This window comes from Episyrphus balteatus, chromosome 1, assembly GCF_945859705.1.
Source record: "Episyrphus balteatus chromosome 1, idEpiBalt1.1, whole genome shotgun sequence".
Taxonomy (NCBI): Eukaryota; Metazoa; Arthropoda; class Insecta; order Diptera; family Syrphidae; genus Episyrphus; species Episyrphus balteatus.
In genome coordinates, this window is record NC_079134.1 from 93,634,998 (window position 1) to 93,656,625 (window position 21,628).

General features: G+C 37.0%; 1 protein-coding gene across 8 annotated transcripts in view; it reads left to right on the top strand.

Annotated features, from left to right (window-relative positions):
- Positions 1-21,628, top strand: part of LOC129921226 (SLIT-ROBO Rho GTPase-activating protein 1-like) — a 747,084-nt gene that overhangs the window by 718,570 nt on the left and 6,886 nt on the right. For 6 of the 8 annotated variants that reach the window (XR_008773488.1, XR_008773486.1, XR_008773487.1 and 3 more), the window contains one exon: positions 14,431-14,654. The exons of the other annotated variants lie outside the window; for them this stretch is intronic. Coding sequence is in view for 3 of the 6 variants with exons in the window: in XM_056002959.1 (XP_055858934.1) it covers positions 14,431-14,654 (224 nt within the window). In the remaining 3 variants the exon portion in view is untranslated. The remainder of the gene's footprint in view (positions 1-14,430; positions 14,655-21,628) is intronic. 8 annotated transcript variants of the gene reach the window in all.

Here is a 21,628-nt window from a genome sequence, read left to right on the forward strand (position 1 = left end):
GTTCACCATAAAACTTATTTCGTTTATTAAATTTCCACGTATCTTTCCGTTCAAATTAAAACACACTTTATTATAACTCAATTTTAGGTTAGGTTATGTTAGGTTAAATGGACTGACAGTTGATCTTGTTACCGTCACACTTAGATCAATGTAGATCCCTTGTGATACCCTGAAGAATTGTAACTTCATGAAAAAGTGATAACCTATGAATGCTATTGTTGTTCGAGCCATTTGGAGGACTTTACAAAGTTCAGTGGGCTATTGCCTGAAAGTTCCGAAAGTTCTTCTAATTCATTAAAGAAGTAGTTTCCTAAGAATTTTTTCCTAGTGCGACAGAGTGCTGGGCAGTGACAGAGGAAGTGAACAGTGTTTTCCTGTTCGTCCTCATTGCCGCAGCCTCTGCATAGATCATCCGTACTAAGCCCCATTTTCTTTTTGTGGTATCCTAGTAGGTTATGTCCCGTTAAGACGCCTATTAGGGATCTTAAGGAAGGTTTACTAAGTAGTAAGATCTTATTTGATTTTTTCTCGTTGAAGTTCGGCCATAGTTTCCTGGTGTGACCGCAGGTTTCTAGGAGGTTCCATCTTTCATTTGTTTTTTGTGAAATATTGTTGACAATATTTCGTTTTATTTCACATTGTGGGATTCTGATGTTATGGTCTATGAGAGAGGGATCAAGAACTGAGCCCTCCCTTGCAAGCTCATCCGCTTTTTCGTTGCCGAACACATCACTGTGGCCGGGAACCCAGCAGAGTCTTACATTATGCTGCATACCAAGAACCCTAAGCTCTTCGCGACAGCAAGAAACAAGCTTTGACTTGATTAAGGTGGCAGAAATCGCTTTTATTGCCGCTTGGCTATCAATGAAAAAGGTGATGTCAGCAGGTGATATCGCCATCATGGATATTTGTTTAGCAGCATTTTTCACTGCCAATATCTCGGCTTGGAAGACACTGCTGTGATCGGGGAGCCTGAAAGAACTGGCAAGGTTGAGGTTTTCTGAGTAAAAACCTGCACCAACCCCAGTGTTTATTTTCGAACCATCAGTAAAGATGGCGATAGTCGACTAATTTGAGAAAGGTACACTGTTTTCCCAATCTTGTCTGTTAGAGAAATTGACATTAAAAGACTTGTTGAAGTCTAAGTAAGGGGTCATGTAATCTGTACTTACGTTGTTGCCAACGTAGTTAGAAAGGATCGTAGTGTGGCCTTTTTGACTAGTATTCCAAATGTTGGTTTGACTGAGTCGTAGGGCGCTGTTTGCTGCTAATTCTTGTACAAATAGATCTAAGGGAGTGAGATTAAGGATTGCTTCCAGCCCTGCGGTTGGAGTGGACCTCATCACCCCCGTAGTGCTAATGCATGCTGTTCTCTGTACTTTGGTTAGGGTCTTCAAGTTCGTGGATTTCTCCAGAGCTTGCCACCAGACTAAGCTGCCATAAGTCAGAATGGGTCTGACAATGGCAGTATACATCCACATGATTATTTTAGGATTTGGTCCCCAGTTTCTGCCAAGAATTCGATTACATGAGTAAAGTGCAAACGTGGCTTTCTTATATCTTTCTTGAATGTTTGGACCCCAGTTAAGTTACTTATCCAAGATCACTCCGAGATATTTCGCTTTATCCGAAATCTTAAGTGGGGTGCCATCAATTTTTGGCACTGCAAAAGGAGGAATTTTCCTTCTGTTTGTGAAAAGTACCATTTCTGTTTTAAGGGGGTTTACTTTGAGACCGCATCTCCTGGTCCAGTTACTGACCTTGGATAATGCGCTTTCTAATTGTTCGCTTACAGTGGTTAGGTATTTACCTGTCGCTAGAAGAGCTAGATCGTCTGCGTAGGCTATAACCTTGACACCGCTGTTATTCAGTTTGATGAGAATCTCATTCATCACCAAAATCCAAAGAAGAGGTGATAAAATACCGCCTTGTGGAGTTCCTCTAGATGCGTACATTTTTATATGTGACCCACCTAATTCACTATTTATATGTCTGTTTTTCAACATGCACACGATCCATTTCATGACCGTGTCTTCTATTTTAAGATCAGTGAGTGCTTTTTCAATTGCACTATTATGAACATTATTGAATGCTCCTTCTATGTCTAGAAATGCTGCGAGGGTATATTCTTTAACCACAAGTGACTTTTCTATTGTTCTGACTGCACAGTGTAAGGCTGTTTCTACACTTCTACCTTTTGTGTATGCATGCTGAAAGGGTGATATAGTCTCCGGTCTTAAATAACTGCGGATATGTATATCGATTAATCTTTCAAGAGTTTTGAGTGTAAAAGAAGTTAGACTGATAGGTCTGAAATCTTTTGGTTCTGTGTAACTGGATTTACCAGCTTTTGGTATAAAGACAACTTTGACTTCACGCCATGTTTTAGGGACATATCCCAGTTGTAGGCTATTTTGGAATATTGAGGTCAGGTATGGAATAATGAATTGACTACTTTTTTGCAGCATCAAGGGGAAGACGCCGTCTAGGCCTGGAGATTTATAAGGAGAGAAGGAGTTGATGGCCCAGATCAACTTTTCTTTCGTAATAATTTCTCTAGGAATTTCACAAAATGAGTGCAAAGAGTTTGTGGAAACATTTTCCAATTCAGATTTACTACCTGGGCAGTGAGCTTGCACCAGGAGTTTTAAGCTGTCTTGACAAGATTCAGTCCATCGATTATCAGGCCCTTTTAGGGAGCCTATAGGAGTGATTGTTTTGGAGAGGATCTTCCTTAGTCTTGCCGAATGATTTGTACATTCGATAGTACTACAAAAGTTTCTCCAAGAACATCGTTTGGCTCGTTGAGTTTCTGTCTTAAATTTTCTTTGACTGGTTTTGTAGGATTCCCAATCACTTTCAGCTCTAGTGCGTTTAGCACGATTGAAAAGTTTTCTAGTTTCTTTTCTTATGTTACTGAGCTCAACTGTTGTTGTTTTTCTTCGTCGCGGTAATAAGAGGACAACTTTTGTCCAATGCATCGCGTAGAATTCCTGTGAATTCCTCTGTCAAATTATCTAAGCCATTTGGGTCTAGATTATTATCAGTCCTCAAGGGATTGAGGTTCTTAACTATTTCCCTATTGAATACCTGCCAATCGGTACGCCTATTATTCCTAAAGGGCTTATTGTGCCTATCAGCATCAGGGATATAAAATTCTATTAGCCTATGGTCGGAAAAAGAGATTTCATCTAAAACCTTCCATTTTTCTAATAGGCAAGTGTCTGAGTTATTCGCCAAAGTAATATCAAGAACCTCTTCACGTGTTTTTGTAACAAAGGTGGGGGTGTTGCCTCTGTTAGCTACCACAAGGTTATTTTCGATAATATATTCGAAGAGGGACTCGCCCCTAGTATTTATGTCAGTGCTTCCCCATTGCACATGATGTGAATTAGAATCACAACCTAAAATGATATCAAATTTGTTCTTACTTGCAAAAGATATCAACGTTTTAGTGATATCTGCCGGTGGTCCTTCTATGCTATCATACGGCATGTAGGTGGAAGAGAAGATGAGCGCTGGAAGCCCATCGCGTTCCAATTTTACCGTAGTCTGGTCAATATTGCTGTAAGTAGTTAGAAGAAAAAGATTAAACTGTTTCTTAGCTACTATGCATGTTCTAGGGTTACTGTTTTGACTGTCAAGATTTGACTTGTACAGCAGTAGTTCTTTAGATTGTAGACCCTTGATATTCCCTCTTACAACCCAGGGTTCCTGTATCAGGGCTACGTCGTATTGTCTACTCTCCATGAGGTAGACAAGGTTAGCAGTTGCGGCTTTACTATGATGAAGATTGATTTGTAAGATTTTCAATTCCATTTATATAATAAAGTTTAAGTTCATCGCTTTACTAACCTGTTTTCTTTTGTTGCGAATCAGCCTAAGTTTGCACCTGGTGATACCAACGCGTACCTTAAAGTCAGCCTTCCTCAGGAGTAGTAAAGATTTGTGACTCAATCTCACCACCACTTCGGTCCCATCATTCGTTCTTTCACACTTGACCCATTCCCATTCTCTGCTCAAGAGATCACTATTCAGGGATAGGATGTATCTCTCAAGCCGTTCGCTGGGAAGGGTCGGGCCTTTGACCAACAGCCTTCCAAGAGGTCTGTTGAGATCTTTTATCTCCTTTACGTCGATGAGACGCAATTCGGCGCCTTGCCATGGAGCTGATGTTTTCTGCAAGAACTCCCGAAGCCATTCGAGAGTCACGTCATTCTCACAGCACATCACCTTGAAACCATGGACAGTCTTAAGGTTACCGAAGAGTGGAACCGTCCAGCTCTTGACGATAGCCTCATTGACTTGCTCCAGGATTCTTAGTTCAAGGAGATGCCATTCGTCTTCAGTCAGTTTGCGTGTAGGCTTACCATAGTCAGCTATGGCGACGTGGTGACCTTTTACGCTATCCTGAGAGGTTCTATACTTCTTCTTCGTCTTGTTAGGCGAAGAGCTGGTAGGTGAATTAGCGTCGTTCCTAGCTCTTTTGGAGGTGCTAGGTGTGCTTTCAATTCCCTGTTCTGCCACTGCACGTAAACGCAGTTGTGATTTGTCCAGTGCTACTCGCTCTTTTGCCGTGAGGGACTCGGGAGTCCTCTTAGCAAAGCGACGGACAATCTTCTCAGCGTTTCGATTCTGACGGCGGCGAATCTCGCTTTCATCGATCGGTCTAGCCCTGGTCTTTTTGCGTATGACCGTAGCTAGGCTCTGGAACGTCGAATTGATCGATTGGTTTGCGGGGTCGGGTTCGGTGGTAGTGTTTCGGTTATCCTGTGGGCTACGGCCCACCAAGTTAGCTTCGCACCCCACTTTGCCCTTTCCCTCGACAGTATTGTCTAACTCACCGACTTGATCAGTCGTACCACCAGGCGGTAGGACTGATTCGGCAGATGAAAGGCTAGGCACAACGACGTGTGTCCGCGTGATCAGATCCGTTTTTTTCTTTTGGCCCTTGGTTTACGGTTACAGAATCAATGGTGGTGTTTTGGGTAACCTGTGGGCTACGGCCCACCAAGTTATCCTTGCACCTCATTTTATCCATCCCCTCGACATTTGTGCCTTTTTCATCTACTTTATCACTCGCACCACCAGATGATACGACCTTTTTGGTTGATGAGTTGTCAGACGCAACGACGTGTGTCCTCAGGATCAGGTCGGTAGTATCCTTTCCAGACGATTGCTCGTTTGCTATCAAGGCAGTAGCACCCGACGTAGATGGGAAGTCCCCTTTCCCTTGTTTTGAAACATGGGGAGCAGGTGGTCCCATCACGGTCTTACTACTCGGAATTTCTGAAGAGGGGGGGTTTGGGGTAAGTTTAGCTTTTCCCAAGCCCTCCCTGTTCATAAAGGCACGAGCATTGTGCAGCCTCATTCTGTCTTCCTCGGACATCTGGTCCCAGTCCAGCTTTCCTAACCTCCGGATTGTTCTCTTACAGGTAGAGATTCTACTCCGCCTTGACGAGTTAGAGAAGTTGGAGCTCGCAACGGATGATATTATGCTGGCGCAATCATCGACGTCTATCGCGCTGGCTCCGTCCTCCATGTCCAGGTTTGAGAACGGATCGAGAAGTGAATTCTCCTCCTCCTCAGTCAGCTGAAGTTTCTTTGTGTTTTAAATGATGATATCAAGTAAAAATTCGTTTCTCTGCTTATATGTTTTAGTTCTGAAAGAAAATAAAGAAAAAGAAAAGAAAAGAAAACAAAAAAGGAAAAAGGAAAAAGATAAAAGAAAAAATATAAGCAGGTGAGATAAAAAGTAAAAGTTAGTATGAAAAAATGTTGTCACTGGCGACTCCTCCTCTCGGTATTGAGACCGCGAGGCAAAGCCTAAGCCAGCAGCCGTGACTTCTACCTACCGTTTAGCGTATATCCCCGCTATGGTTGTATTCATTTAGTTAATTCTTCCATATATTCATAGGGGTGGACCTCTCTTAGTTTGCTCAAACCCCAGCTGGTAGCTGGGAAAAATAGCCTGCTTGAGGTTCGAGCGTAAGCCCCCTCACCAACATCAAGGTGGAGACCCGACGAGGGAGATAACTCAATTTACTTTTATTATTCGCTCAAACAAACGCACTTTTAAATCGTTTATTTACTACTAACAGTTTTTAACACTTTATTTCACTTTGTACTGTACTCTTTCACTTTCAAAATCAAACTGTCCCGTCGGTGTCCTTTTATACCGGAACCCCGAGACTCGAGAATGTCCCCGAAGGCTCTCGTCCCTGCCTCTCGAAACTCCCTTTCCAGAAGTTGTGCTTCATATTTCCAGTCCAGTGGTATATTTTGGGATATTCAGCAAGGGATATTCAGCAGTCGAATTTCTTAGGGACGTGTTCAGAAGGTAGTTTCTTAATTATTAAAGGTGCGTTCACATTTCTACCTTTGCAGTAGTAGGTAGTGTGTTCAGACATTTATCTTAAAAGTAGTTCAGTAATTCATCGTTACAATATGTATATAAGTATAGGGTTTCGGCGTTGGTTCAATCGTGGTTCGGGGTTAATTTTTTTAGTTTTTCGCACTAGTTTTAGAGATTTTAGTAAGTTCACTTTGTATGTGATTTTTTGCGCTTTTTCGAAGAAGGAACTTCTGTTCATAGATGTACTTATGGAAGTGTTTTGTTGCCAATATTGGTTTGCGGGGTCGGGTTCGGTGGTAGTGTTTCGGTTATCCTGTGGGCTACGGCCCACCAAGTTAGCTTCGCACCCCACTTTGCCCTTTCCCTCGACAGTATTGTCTAACTCACCGACTTGATCAGTCGTACCACCAGGCGGTAGAACTGATTCGGCAGATGAAAGGCTAGGCACAACGACGTGTCTCCGAGTGATCAGATCCGTTTTTTTCTTTTGGCCCTTGGTCATACGGTTTACGGTTACAGAATCGATGGTGGTGTTTTGGGTAACCTGTGGGCTACGGCCCACCAAGTTATCCTTGCACCCCATTTTATCCATCCCCTCGACATTTGTGCCTTTTTCATCTACTTTATCACTCGCACCACCAGATGATACGACCTTTTTGGTTGATGAGTTGTCAGACGCAACGACGTGTCTCCTCAGGATCAGGTCGGTAGTATCCTTTCCAGACAATTGCTCGTTTGCTATCAAGGCAGTAGCACCCGACGTAGATGGGAAGTCCCCTTTCCCTTGTTTTGAAACATGGGGAGCAGGTGGTCCCATCACGGTCTTACTACTCGGAATTTCTGAAGAGGGGGGGTTTGGGGTAAGTTTAGCTTTTCCCAAGCCCTCCCTGTTCATAAAGGCACGAGCATTGTGCAGCCTCATTCTGTCTTCCTCGGACATCTGGTCCCAGTCCAGCTTTCCTAACCTCCGGATTGTTCTCTTACAGGTAGAGATTCTACTCCGCCTTGACGAGTTAGAGAAGTTGGAGCTCGCAACGGATGATATTATGCTGGCGCAATCATCGACGTCTATCGCGCTGGCTCCGTCCTCCATGTCCAGGTTTGAGAACGGATCGAGAAGTGAATTCTCCTCCTCCTCAGTCAGCTGAAGTTTCTTTGTGTTTTAAATGATGATATCAAGTAAAAATTCGTTTCTCTGCTTATATGTTTTAGTTCTGAAAGAAAATAAAGAAAAAGAAAAGAAAAGAAAACAAAAAAGGAAAAAGGAAAAAGATAAAAGAAAAAATATAAGCAGGTGAGATAAAAAGTAAAAGTTAGTATGAAAAAATGTTGTCACTGGCGACTCCTCCTCTCGGTATTGAGACCGCGAGGCAAAGCCTAAGCCAGCAGCCGTGACTTCTACCGACTGTTTAGCGTATATCCCCGCTATGGTTGTATTCATTTAGTTAATTCTTCCATATATTCATAGGGGTGGGCCTCTCTTAGTTTGCTCAAACCCCAGCTGGTAGCTGGGAAAACTAGCCTGCTTGAGGTTCGAGCGTAAGCCCCCTCACCAACATCAAGGTGGAGACCCGACGAGGGGGATAACTCAATTTACTTTTATTATTCGCTCAAACAAACGCACTTTTAAATCGTTTATTTACTACTAACAGTTTTTAACACTTTATTTCACTTTGTACTGTACTCTTTCACTTTCAAAATCAAACTGTCCCGTCGGTGTCCTTTTATACCGGAACCCCGAGACTCGAGAATGTCCCCGAAGGCTCTCGTCCCTGCCTCTCGAAACTTCCTTTCCAGAAGTTGTGCTTCATATTGCCAGTCCAGTGGTATATTTTGGGATATTCAGCAAGGGATATTCAGCAGTCGAATTTCTTAGGGACGTGTTCAGAAGGTAGTTTCTTAATTATTAAAGGTGCGTTCACATTTCTACCTTTGCAGTAGTAGGTAGTGTGTTCAAACATTTATCTTAAAAGTATTTCAGTAATTCATCGTTACAATATGTATATAAGTATAGGGTTTCGGCGTTGGTTCAATCGTGGTTCGGGGTTATTTTTTTTAGTTTTTTGTATGTGATTTTTTGCGCTTTTTCGAAGAAGGAACTTCTGTTCATTGATGTACTTATGGAAGTGCTTTGTTGCCAATACCAGAGCAAGAAGTTCCCTACTGGTCACGCAATAGTTTCTTTAGTTTTTCGAGAGTACCTTGCTGTAATAGGCAATATAAAACGCACTCCGTTGAACGCTCAAAAGTAGCCCAAACGGTATGACAATAAACTGCCACAGACCATTTCCTTTGAAGAAAGCCGTCTTCTCTCGGTCTTCTGGATGGATTTCGACCTGCCAGTAGCCACTCTTCAGATCTTAAGTCGAAAACCATTGTGCTCCTTCCATTGCATCTAGAGTATCGCTGATTCTTGGCAGTGGGTAGCTGTCTTTCTTCGTCACATCATTCAGCCGTGGTAGTCAAAACCTTTAGTTTCGTCCAAACAAAAACTTCTGAAGAAGGAGGCAGACACATGTCTTCTTTGATGACAGTTCTAATTATTGTTGAGTTTTCATTGCCGTAGACCCCCCTTGGAGGTCGCGAAGAGTTCCTTAGGGGGTCGCGGCCGCAAGCCAAATATTGAAAAAAAAAAATAAATAATGCTAAATAAAAACAAAAGACAAATACAAATTTCTCAGTGCGAAATGTAGAAATGTTGTTGGATTGATCTTTGATACTTTAACAATTAAATCGTGTTCGTTAAGTCTGTTTCTCTTCATAGTTTTGATGTCTAACAGTGATGAAAATTTGACTTCACATAGATACACGGGTATGAAGTGGCGAAGGGCACTAAAAACCGTAAGGCTTTGTTTTCCAGCTCTATATGGTTTTCTTTCAGTTGTACAGACGGTATATTAGCAAGTTCAACTGAATTATTCAAAAAAGGCTATCAGAGTCCATTTCTTGAAATTAACTCAATAGTTTTATCTCCAATTTTAATAAACCCTGTTTTATGAGCGAAATATGGGAGCTAACAAATATTGATTCTTCCGATGAGTTCTTATAGAAAGGAAGCAAATTTGTTTGCTTGTATAGAGCCACGGACCATAACCGAAGTTTTCCGAGAAATCCTCTGATTTTGTCTTTTGCAGTTATAATGTTTTCCTCTCTTCCTTCGAGGCTCTTATTTAGGATGTTTACGTGGTCGAAAAGATCAGATTTTCAAAGTTTGAAAGAATTTACTTGTCTTTTATAAAGTTCAGATCACATCTTCAGGAGGCACATCATTTAATTCTGCAGGCAGTGAAGAAAGCAGTGGGCTCATGAAGGGTTAAGCATTATGAGTTTCAATTTTGTAATAAGTCCTTTTTTATCAACACTCAAAGCTTTGATAGCAAAACATTTTACCGCCATCAACTTAGCAGCACTTAGTGGGGATTTTCAAAATTTTTTATGCAAATAATTAGGTGAGAATTAGGTGAAATTTAGTGAATCAATTTTACAATTTGGTGAATCATAGTTTAAAAGTTATTAACAAATTACGTAAGGCGTAAAGTTAGCAGCACTTGGTCATGAAATTCAAAAAAAATTTCTCCATAATTCAGTGTCAATTTAGTGAATCGTATTTGATCAGTTTCATAATTTGGTGAATCATAGTTTATTAAATAATAAATAAAATAGAAAAATTAACAAACGTGACGTAACGTAAAAAAAAGCATTTGTTAATCATGGACACAAACCTCACGAATGAGAATGGCAGAGTTCAACACACCAAAACTGAACCTAAATTCAGATTTTTTCACATTGAACGCACTTAATATAAATGTATACTATGACAATGCGTTCAGGTGACGTTTTTCATTTACAAGATACACTTTGATTTGAAAATTTCCAATGCGAGTTACAACAAAAATGCTATTTTATAATTCAAAAAAAGTTTGTTTACATCTTCACTAGCCCAGAACTAACATTCAGTGGAAGTTACCTACAAGAAAGATTTTGTTTTTTTTCGCATGAGTCTTGGACACTGATCTGTCTTGGAACATTTTTGAACTTCCGCAGATGATTACTTCAAAAGTATGATTCACCAAATTCTGAAATTTGGAACATTTATTCAGAAAAAGACCACAAGCATTTTGGTACATAATTCTTAATTTGGTGAATCTTAATTCAAGAGTTACATGCGATTTTGTTTTTTTCGCGTGCGTCTTGGAACATTTTTGAACTTCTGCAGATGATTACTTGAAAAGTATGATACACCAAATTCTGAAATGTAAAAAAATGCTTGTAATTTTTTTCTGAATAAATGTTCCAAATTTCAGAATTTGGTGAATCATACTTTTGAAGTAATCATCTACGGAAGTTCAAAAATGTTCCAAGACGCACGCGAAAAAAACAAAATCGCATGTAACTCTTGAATTAAGATTCACCAAATTAAGAATTATGTACCAAAATGCTTGTGGTCTTTTTCTAAATAAATGTTCCAAATTTCAGAATTTGGTGAATCATACTTTTGAAGTAATCATCTGCGGAAGTTCAAAAATGTTCCAAGACAGATCAGTTTCCAAGACTCATGCTTCTCCTGTCATCTTCACCAAGTCCCTTCGTACAATGGAGGCGGTGGCACGGGTGTCAATTGTTGCTACGCGTTGTTTGTTGTGTATGGTTGCTACGTCAATTGTTGCTACGCGTTGTTTGTTGTGTATGGTCGTCTCCACTGTCAGACTTTTGTTTTCTCGTTTAGTCTGTGAGACTTGAATTGTGGTTCTGGGATCATTGATTCTGGAAAAAAGTCGAACATCAGCGTTTTTGTTATTTTTTACCTGTTGTTGGGCAATATTCCTGTTTCCACAGTGTTGGCAAGCAGTTCTTCTTTCTGTCAATCAGCACTGCCGCTGGCGATGTCCTGTCTTGTTACAGTTCCAGCATCGAGCAGCTCCGTCTCGATGGTTTCTTTGAAATGCGAGTTTTTGACAAGAGTATTCCTCTACTGCAACTTCTCTTACCCGATGAACACCTTGAGAAGCCTGTTCTGGTGCTTCCATAGTTAGTGCGAACGCTAATGCTTCAGGAAGGGTACGTTTTCCAGTTGTTCGAATCGCTCGCTGAAGATTTTTTATCAGATACAGCACGAGCAAAGGCTCTGTGGCAAGCTGATTGATTGTGTCGTCTCCTGCTGTCGGATATGCCAGATGAGCTAACCTTTCAACATCAGCTTGGAGTTGTTGCAGAGTTTCTCCTCTTTTCTGGACTCTTGTATTCAGTTGGACGCGAATGAGTTCTTGCATATGGCCATCTCCAAAGCGTTTTTCAATGACCTGAACAGGAGCGTTACAGTTACCATTCTTTTCTGGTGGTAAAGTTTGCAATAACTCAGTAGCAGGACCTTTTAACATTTCGTCATCCCAGTGGCAGGGGCAGCTGCCTCAAACTGTTACTTGTAGATCGATCAAGAACTTTATCTATCAAAGGTTTGTGGGTGCATTTCCTTATTCTTTGAATACTTACCACAACATTCTCGAGCCTTATCTGTTCTAACCATGTCCAACTCTTTAGTAGAGTCTTGGAATTTTTCTTCGAAGTTTGTGTCCATTGCCAACAGCTTTTTTTTGTTTTCTTCGACACACTCGTCAAGAGTAGTGAACTTCTTCTCGAAATCAACAAGCTTTCCCTCTGTTCTTCTAGCTGGTTCTTTTGCTTATTGCGATGTTCTTCTATATGTTTCTCCAATCTTTCGAGAAGATTCTGTTGTTCACTTTTTTCTTCATTACATTGTGCCTCAATTTTTTCGAGAACACTACTCTATGTTTTGTCTAATTGTTCTCTCTGTTCATTGCATTGTGCCTCAATTTGTTCGAGAAGATTCATTTGTTCACTCTTTTGCTCTGTGCGTTGTTGTTCAATTTGTTCCCGAAGATTTTTCTCGAACAGCCATCATGGATGACATATCGGAATGTGCGCATTTTCTTTTTATTCGCGAAATTATCTGAATACCACAATTAAATAAGTTTTATTAAGCTTTTCTGACACCAATGTAATGTTTTATTCCGGGTTCGCAATAAAACTTATTATAAACGAAATAATAATTTCCACTTATCTTTCCGATCAAATAAAATCACACTTTATTTCAACTCTTATTGATTATGTCGTCTCCTGCTATCGGATATGCCAGATGAGCTAACCTTTCAACATCAGCTTGGAGTTTTATTGTTCGCTCAAACAAACACACTTTTAAAACACTTATTTCACCTTGTTCTGCACTCTCTCACTTTCTAAATTAAACTGTGTCGTTTCCGTGTCCGCACCATCTATTTATACCAATATTTCGAAATTCGAGAATGTCTTCGAAGGTTCTCGTCTTTGCTTCTCGAAACTTTCTTTCCAGTGGGGGCGCTTTATACTTCTAGTCCAATGGGATATTTTTCGATATTCAGCACTCAAAGGATATTCAGCATTCAAGCTAATTTCTTAGGGAAGTGTTCAGAGGGTAGGTAGTTTCATATTTATTAAAGGTGCTTTCACATGTCTACCTTTGCAGTAGAAGATAGTGTTTTCAGACATTTATCTTAAAAGAAGTTCAGTAATTCATCGTTACAATATTATTTGCATTTATTCTATGTTATTTTAAAAAAAACGAAGAAAATAAAGAGAACTTTTCTTTTAAAAAACATAAGTCTGCAAGCCTTTTTCATATTTAGTTTTAAAGTTTAGATTTTTTGGGGAGTATTTTTGATACGGCCGACGCACAGTGCGTCGATTGTATGGAGATGTTGGAAAAAAATCAAATTTTTGAAAATAAGTTGAGTTTGGAAAAAAAATTGAATAAAATTGAAGAAAAATTTGATTATCTAGGCGAGTTCAAAAATACAAAATAGTGTCGACCCTATTCGCCCCCTGCCACGCCTACTTTTGTATACATTATTCAATCCAGGAACTTGTATGTATGGGAATTCGTGTTTTGCTAAGATTTCTTGATTTTCAGGCTCTAAATTTGATTGCATATTTAGTTTTGACTTCATTAACTGCAAAACACCACGCAATCGGGCTTTTGGGTTGGAAAAACAAGCATCAAAAAGCTCCCTAGCGGAACACATTATGTAAAAAATACTCGTAAACAAACACTTGTTGCAAGAGAAAGAGCAGGCTTCTGCAAAAAAAACTTACTTTTTTTAAAAGGTATAATTGTTTACTTTCTTTAAATAAAAACACTTTTTTCCCATCGGACCCCTCCAAAAATATATAGCTTATCGAAGTTAGTACTTAACACGCACAAAGAAGCTTTGATTTGGACTCTCAAAAAAAATATAAATTTACATGCAAAAAAAAATAATGCAGTTAGAATAATTATATTTTCTCTCCTGAATATGAATCTAGCAAAAAAAATATCATATCTTCTTTTTTTCTTCAACAAATGCTCTTTTGACCGTTAACTAAAAATCTTACTCTCATTATTTTTTTTTTTATTGATCTTCTGAGCATCTCTGACGACAGAAGATTGAACTTTATCATAAATTAACTGTTGATTCATTCACTCAGACTAATTACCTTGAATTTGGTATACTTGCTCCACATTTTTGGCAATTTTTTTTTTTTGATTTTTTTCCACTAGTCGCCGCACTGTGCGACGCGACGACACGACGACGAATGCAATTTTAACTAAACTTGTCATATTGCATAGAAGAAAGATAAATCCAAAGTATCATTTGAATGCAATATCTTTATCACATGTTCATTATATTATATGTATTTTTCTTACAATTTTAAGTTTTGCTACATCTAAATCAGAACAATCGTTTCCAATTCACTTCAAAAAATCATAGAACTTACCCTGATTTAAGGGACAAGATCCAAAAAATTTTTAATTCTGTTTTTAAGTACATTTTCAATATTTATTTGTTGATTAGAAAAACAAGGAGCTGTGGACACAAAATCTAGCTTATTAAAATAAACTCAAAATTATTAAAAATGTGGACAGGGCCGCAAAGTTATCCGTTGTGGGTCGCATGCTGCCCGCGGACCTCAAGTTTCACATGCATGATGTTCATTTATGTGTTGAAATAGAGAATGATAAGTAACATTTTATTTTTTTATAGTTTGTCTGAGTATTCAGGTGAAAATTTAATGGACGCTTTTAATTTGGCAATTTCGTTTGGACCAACCCTGATGCCTACTCCAGAGGATAAGAAGAATGTTCAGCATCAAACGCAACTGAATGAATTAATAAAATTTATTATAATTAACCATCAAGCAGTATTTCCAATGGATCTAGAAGGACCTCAGTACCATAAACAAAAATTTAACAAATTTGAATTAAAAGGTAGGTAATGTGGATATGGGTAAAGAGAAAATTTTTTTTTTTTACTTAGAGCTCAAAGGTTATCAAATTCATATTTAGGTTTGTAAACAGTTTCTGTTTGAAAAAATTAAAATAATTTACATACAGAGTTGGATTGAGACAGAAAAAAATTATTGGAGGGGGAGTGTGTCTAATCCACTTAATTTATCTGGGAAGGGGATTTTCTAATCCACTTAGCTTGGAAAAAAATTTTTTTTGTGATTTTACTGTTTTACTGACTTAATGCCTTTACAGTTACAACTCGTCGGGCAAAGGGTGTCCCAGGTTCCAGGTATAATTAGAAAAATACACAGGTAAATTTCAAGCTCTATAAATGAGGGTAGATAGACCCCCTTCCCTCTAAAAAACGCTCTACAAGAATCCGTTACTATTTCTCACGTAGTAGTTATATTACTCTTGCCAAACGGAGGAGAAGAGGCCCCCTCCAGTACAATTTTGTTCGGTCTCACTATATACGTTTTTTGGCACAGCTGGTGAATCACTCTGTTTAACTAAAAACTCTTTTTGGGGAGAGTACGATACCTTTGGTGGCAAAAACTGATAATGATAACTATTTGTTGTAGAGTAGTTGACTACAATCATTTCATACTATGGGAGGGGATGGTCTATATCCTTACGTTTTGGCGGGAGGGACAATTTTCTAAAAAAATTATTTAAAACTTATTTATAATATATAAATATTAAAAAACAATGGCAACACTTACAGTTGAATGAATTTTTCAAAAGCCAAAACGTTAAATTTAAATACATATATTTATACTACGTTTCCACCTATCTTAAATCCGAGATTTAGCTAAGTAGATTTAGCATAAATCTCGAGTTTTATTCTAAATCTCGGATTGAAAGTAGGTGAAAATCTTAGATTTAGGGTAGCTGAACCCAAATCTGAGCTTTAGCGAAGTAGATTTAAAATAAATCTCGAGATTTGTTCTAAATCTCTTTCGCTAAATCTCGGATTTAGCGTAGGTGGAAACATAGTATTAAAAAGTTTAAGTTAAGTCATTTTAACGGAATGGGCGAAACGCATATGGAATTTGTGTACCTAATTTTTCAATACAAAATTTGAGAAATTTTAAAATGCTTTTATTTCTCTTTGGAATTTTGATTATTTATTCTCTGATGATTCTCTTTTACGTGGTCTTTGAGAGTGAGTATCATGTGTTTTCACGGCTCTGCCTCAGACAGAGCGAGAAGATCTTTTTGTATGGATAGAAAAGAAAAAAAAAATCATGGGCATAACGGTCTTGGCTCTTGAGTTGGAATCGTTATTTTTCTGTATCTCTGAAATTTGTTCTTGTATTCTTGTTGTGTTTTTGCATTGCAAAATCGCGCTTTAACTGTTTCTTTTTTAAGGCGGGATTTTTGGAAGAAAAACGTATTTAAAAATAAAAACCTGAGCAATAAATGCATTTTTTTCTCTAATATTTTTTTAATAAGCTAGGTTCAGGTTGAGATGAGGAAAAAAAATATGAGGTGATCTGTGGTGATGCAATATTGTTTGGCAATTAAAAAAATGGAAAGGCAAACAGAAAATCGTCGTATTTGAAGTATAAGAGCACAAAAGAAAATAGTACTCAGATACGATTACAACTCAAGACCGTTGTGCACATACATATGTGTTTTTTTTTCTGTCCATAGACCTTGTAGCTCGAGTATGGAGTCTTCCTGGCGCACGTTTTTTGTTTCTTTCTATCAAAAGAATATACGGTTGAAGGCCCCAGCCCATAGAATCCGTTGCGTCCGTTCCGTCGAAGTTTTTGACTGACAGCTCGATAAAATACACACGTTCTTATGGGAAGCGACCCATAAGCGACGGATCGGACGGAGACGGACGGTTTCGACGGAAGAAGTTGCCCAACTTTCTACTTTTTCATCCGTCGTATGGTTTGACATTGGTTGTCAACAATAGATCTGTTCATTTTTCTGTTTGAGAGTGCACACCGGGGAATTTCAGAACTAAATGAACTGCGTTCTTTTCTTCTCCGATTTTATGAATTGTGAACTTTAATTGTTTATTTGTGAAGAAAATGTAATAAAAGTAACATTTAATGATATATCTAATAAATTATATCAATTAAATACTAAAATTCTGTTGTAGAGTTCAATTTTACTATGCCAAAGTCATATCTACAATATGATAATCTGTTATTAAAAATTGTTTTTAACTGAAGATCAAGTACCTACATGAAATCTAGTCGCGCATTTTATTTTATTAAAAAAAAGAACAACAATAATAGTTAAAAATTTCTTGCATCAGAACTTCCTTAGTGCACATTCAGCGATAAAATATCGAACACACCTCGGAATTTGAAGTGAGCTGTCAAAAAGCAATCCGTCGTACGACGTATTCTATGGGTCACCCCTTTCTGTCCCAAACTTCAACTTCAACGGATGGATTGACGGAACGGACGCAACGGATTCTATGGGCTGGGGCCTTGACGCTGGTCAGTCTGCCTCAACGAGAACGATTCATTAAAAAACAACACAAAAAACTTACTCAGTAGTTCAGTACCTACTCACAAAAGATCTATTAGAAGAGAAAGAAAGAATAAGGCCCATTTCTGTGGTATAAACTCCGCACACTCCACCAACCGAGATGCACATCAGTTGAATTTGTATTGGTGTGGTTGCCCATTCACATGTGGACGCTTGTGAAACGTCGCAGCATTTCAATGTGGTAATATTTGAGTTGAGCTTCTTATTACTTTTTATTTTATGATTTATATTGATGTGTGCAGAAATTACACCTGTTTGAACATTGCAGTCAAGAAAAATAGCATAACATTCTATTAATTTTTTTCTATATACATACCTACAGGTATGTATTTCACAATACATACATACATAGCTTTACTCCTTAATTTGATTCAATCTCAATCCATAATAAATTTTTTAGTCTGAGTAAGAAACAAACACATAATAATTAGGTGGTACAAAAAAACGACCAAAATTATTATGCTCTCTAAATTACAATTGCTCAAATTAAGAAAATTAGCTAAATAACAAAATTTATTTTATTCGATTATAATTATCTTTACAAATGTAAAAGTTATGTACCAATTTATAAACATTGAGCCGTTTATGTGACGGTAAACCCCCCTTAAGAAACAATTATTTTCATTTACTTTCTTGAAATAATTTCATAAATAATTGTGCTTCATTTCAAAAATTTCAAATTGAGTTTATTAGAGCTTATTTATTTAATCACTAAAGAAACGAACAAACTTTGTGGTCAGATATTTTAATTTTATGTATTTTTTATTCCTCATTGATCGCAATAAATAATAATAATAATAATAATTTAACTATATGCCTGTAAGACCTAAGGTCTTTTAAATGCAACTGCACGGCACTAGTTAGAAGGAATAGAAAGATAGGAAAGAATTTTTGTTGGTACAGTGAACTGAGAATAAGATGATTTTTATCTCATATAGTCCCACGGGTGGCTTCCAAGCTGGGGGATTAAGAAAAGAATGCTGCCTGAGGTAGGGCTCGAACCCACAACCTTCAGGTTAGCAGTCAAGTACTACATCCACTGCACCATTGCCACCCGCACAACACATAGTCCGGTCAAACTAGACTAAAATAAGAGGGTGAGGTTACATTAATTCCCAGCAAGCTGAAAATTTGGTAGGATGGTTGGAAACACCATCATAAATTAAATCTAAAAAGTACTCAACGATCCTAGGCCTGGAAAAAAATTTACGGGGGGTCAAAGGTCACAAAAGTTGGTTTTTTCACGATTTTCAGCAAAACGTTAAGTCTTATCAAAAAATTTTCAATGCAAGAATTGTAGACCAGATTATTATATATAAAAAGTGTCATGACACTTTTTTTCCTAAGACCCACCGTTTCTTAGGTATAACGATTCAAAAAGTTGAAGTTGAAGTTGAGTTGTAATCATCATAATCAGGCTTATTCTGAAAAAAAAAACTAACTGAAAAGTTCCTGAAATTTCATTATTTTTTTAGCTTGAATCTCGTTCTTCAATGGTTAAGAATATGGGAAAGTAAAAAAAATGGAAATTTTCGCCATTTTTCCGATTGGGGCCCTTCTCCCGAAACCATTTCCCTGGGAATTTTTGTTTAGAATATGTATGAATTTATACAGGGTGTGCAATAGAGAATGGACAACCCTAAAACGGCTGATAGCTACACTTGTGACTGTTCTAAAAACAGATAGAAAAAAGTTCTATCGCAACCAGTTCATAAAATATTATCTTTTTTTCGTTCAGTGTATTTTAAATTTTATCATCTTATGTTTTCGTTCACTACAACCACGAATGAATGAATTTTATTTATTTTTTTTATCATTTTCTACAATAATTGTATGAGTACATAAAGGCTTTAAAAACTGCATAGCTATTGCACATTTTCGTAAAAAAAAAATTTGAAATCTGTTTTTTGATGCAAAATGTAAAAAAAGTATTTTATGAAAAACACCTCTGGTATAAAATAAATCTATAGAAACCTAAGTGGCCAACTTTCTTAAAAATATTCTCGTCTAAGGGGAATATTTTTAAAAAAGTTGGCCACCTAGGTTTCTATAGATTTATTTTATACTACAGGTGTTTAAAAATTTTCATAAAATACTTCTTTTACATTTTGCATAAAAAAACAGATTTCAAGATTAGAAAATTATAAAAAAAAGAAATAAAAACAATTCATTCATTCGTGGTTGCAGTGAACGAAAACATAAGATGATAAAATTTAAAATACACTGAACGAAAAAAAGCCAATATTTTATGAACTGGTTGCGATAGAACTTTTTTCTATCTGTTTTTAGAACAGTCATAAGTGTAGCTATCAGCCGTTTTAGGGTTGTCCATTCTCTATTGCACACCCTGTATATATTCAGACATACTCTAAACAAAAATTCCCAAGGAAATGGTTTCGGGAGAAGGGCCCCAATCGGAAAAATGGCGAAAATTTCCATTTTTTTTTGCTTTCCCATATGCTTAACCATTGAAGAACGAGATTCAAGCTAAAAAAACAATGAAATTTCAGGAACTTTTCAGTTAGTTTTTTTTTTCAGAATAAGCCTGATTATGACGATTACAACTCAACTTCAACTTTTTGAATCGTTATACCTAAGAAACGGTGGGTCTTAGGAAAAAAAGTGTCATGACACTTTTTATATATAATAATCTGGTCTACAATTCTTGCATTGAAAATTTTTTGATAAGACTTAACGTTTTGCTGAAAATCGTGAAAAAACCAACTTTTGTGATCGGATCGTTGAGTACTTTTTAGATTTAATTTATGATGGTGTTTCCAACCATCCTACCAATTTTCAGCTTGCTGGGAATTAATGTAACCTCGGATGTCTAAATTGACCGGACTAACAGTAAAATTTAATTTTAAAACGTCAGATTTTTATTAATTATGGGAATGCATTTCGGTCTAATTTGCAGACCATCTTCAGCGAAATACGCAAATACAATACAAAAGAAAAAGAGAAGTATAACAAATAGCCAGAAAAAAAGAAGAAAATAAGAAAAAGGAAAAATGAAAATTTAAACAAAATTTTTGACATATTAGTACAGGTAAAATAGTACATAAAATCAATAAATAAAAAATAAAATTGTTACACTCATGAAACTTGGCAAAAAGTTTGCTTTTGGGATAAGACCCAAGTACAAAAAAGGTCTATAGCAAAAAGTTGGGTGGCAGGGTGTTTTTTTCGCGGACAAGAGGAAGGGGGTGAAGGTCAAAAATATACTGAAAGATATTGTTTGTTGAATATCATCATATGACACATGTTTTCAAAGTATTTTTTGATGCTGAATCTAATGACATAAAAATAAAGTCAATACGATTGCTCTAAGAAAAGTTATTTCCAATTAAAACCCAGGGTGCTTGTTTTTTGATCTCAACAGGTAAAATATAACCGAAACCTATGTGAAAAACATGCTACACTGACAAAATTTGGTATGAAGGTTTAAGATAAAACAGGGACAAGGGATTCATAAAGTTTTTAAAAATATTTTGGGTGAAAGGGTGTTTTTTGATAGGTTAAGTTGTGTGTGAGAAAGGTATCATGACAGCTAACTTATATTTTATTTATTTTTAAAACTGGGTGAAATAGTTTTGGTTGGTATAAGAATTAAGAATCTATAAAAAGTGTACAAAATTATCTTGAGTGAAAGGGTGTTTTTTTTCAAGAAATGATGAAATTCGGAATTAGTACCTACCAAAAAAATTGGGAAAAAATTGTTACACCAATGAAAATTGGTAAAAATGTTTCATTTATAACAGAAAGCAAGAACTCAAAAAGTCTATACAAATATTTTAGGTTAAAGGGTGTTTTTCTTCGAAGAGACAGTAAAATCTGTAATTGGTCCCAAAAAGCCAATGATTCGCGTAAAACGTGTAAGAACTTGTTTATAAACGTTTAATTTGTCATCAAAACCATAAATAAAATGAATCATTGGCTTTTTGGGACCAATTGCAGATTTTACTGTCTCTTCGAAAAAAACACCCTTTCACCAAAATGTTTGTTGTAAAAACTCTTTATTCTTGCTTTCTACCCCAAAATCAATGTTTTTACCAAATTTCATTAGGGTGACCCATCATTTTTGTTTTCACTCAAAAAAACACCCTAATAACCATGATATTTTTATAGACTTTTTATGTAGTTGTTTCTTATCTTAAAAGTAACATAATTGCTAAATTTCAATAGGGCACCACTAATATTACTCTTGTAATACGCATTTTTTCAAATATACCCATATTTTCTTTACTTCCTAAAAAAAAAACCCTTTCACATAAAAAAAAATGTATGGACTTATATTATTCGTAATTTCCATGGGAAAGAGAACATATTTAATGAATTTCGTAAGGGTACCATTTATATCATTGATTTTATCGGACTTATCGCGGATTTTTCCCTATTTCCCAAAAAAAAACACCCTTTAACCTTAAATATTTGTATAG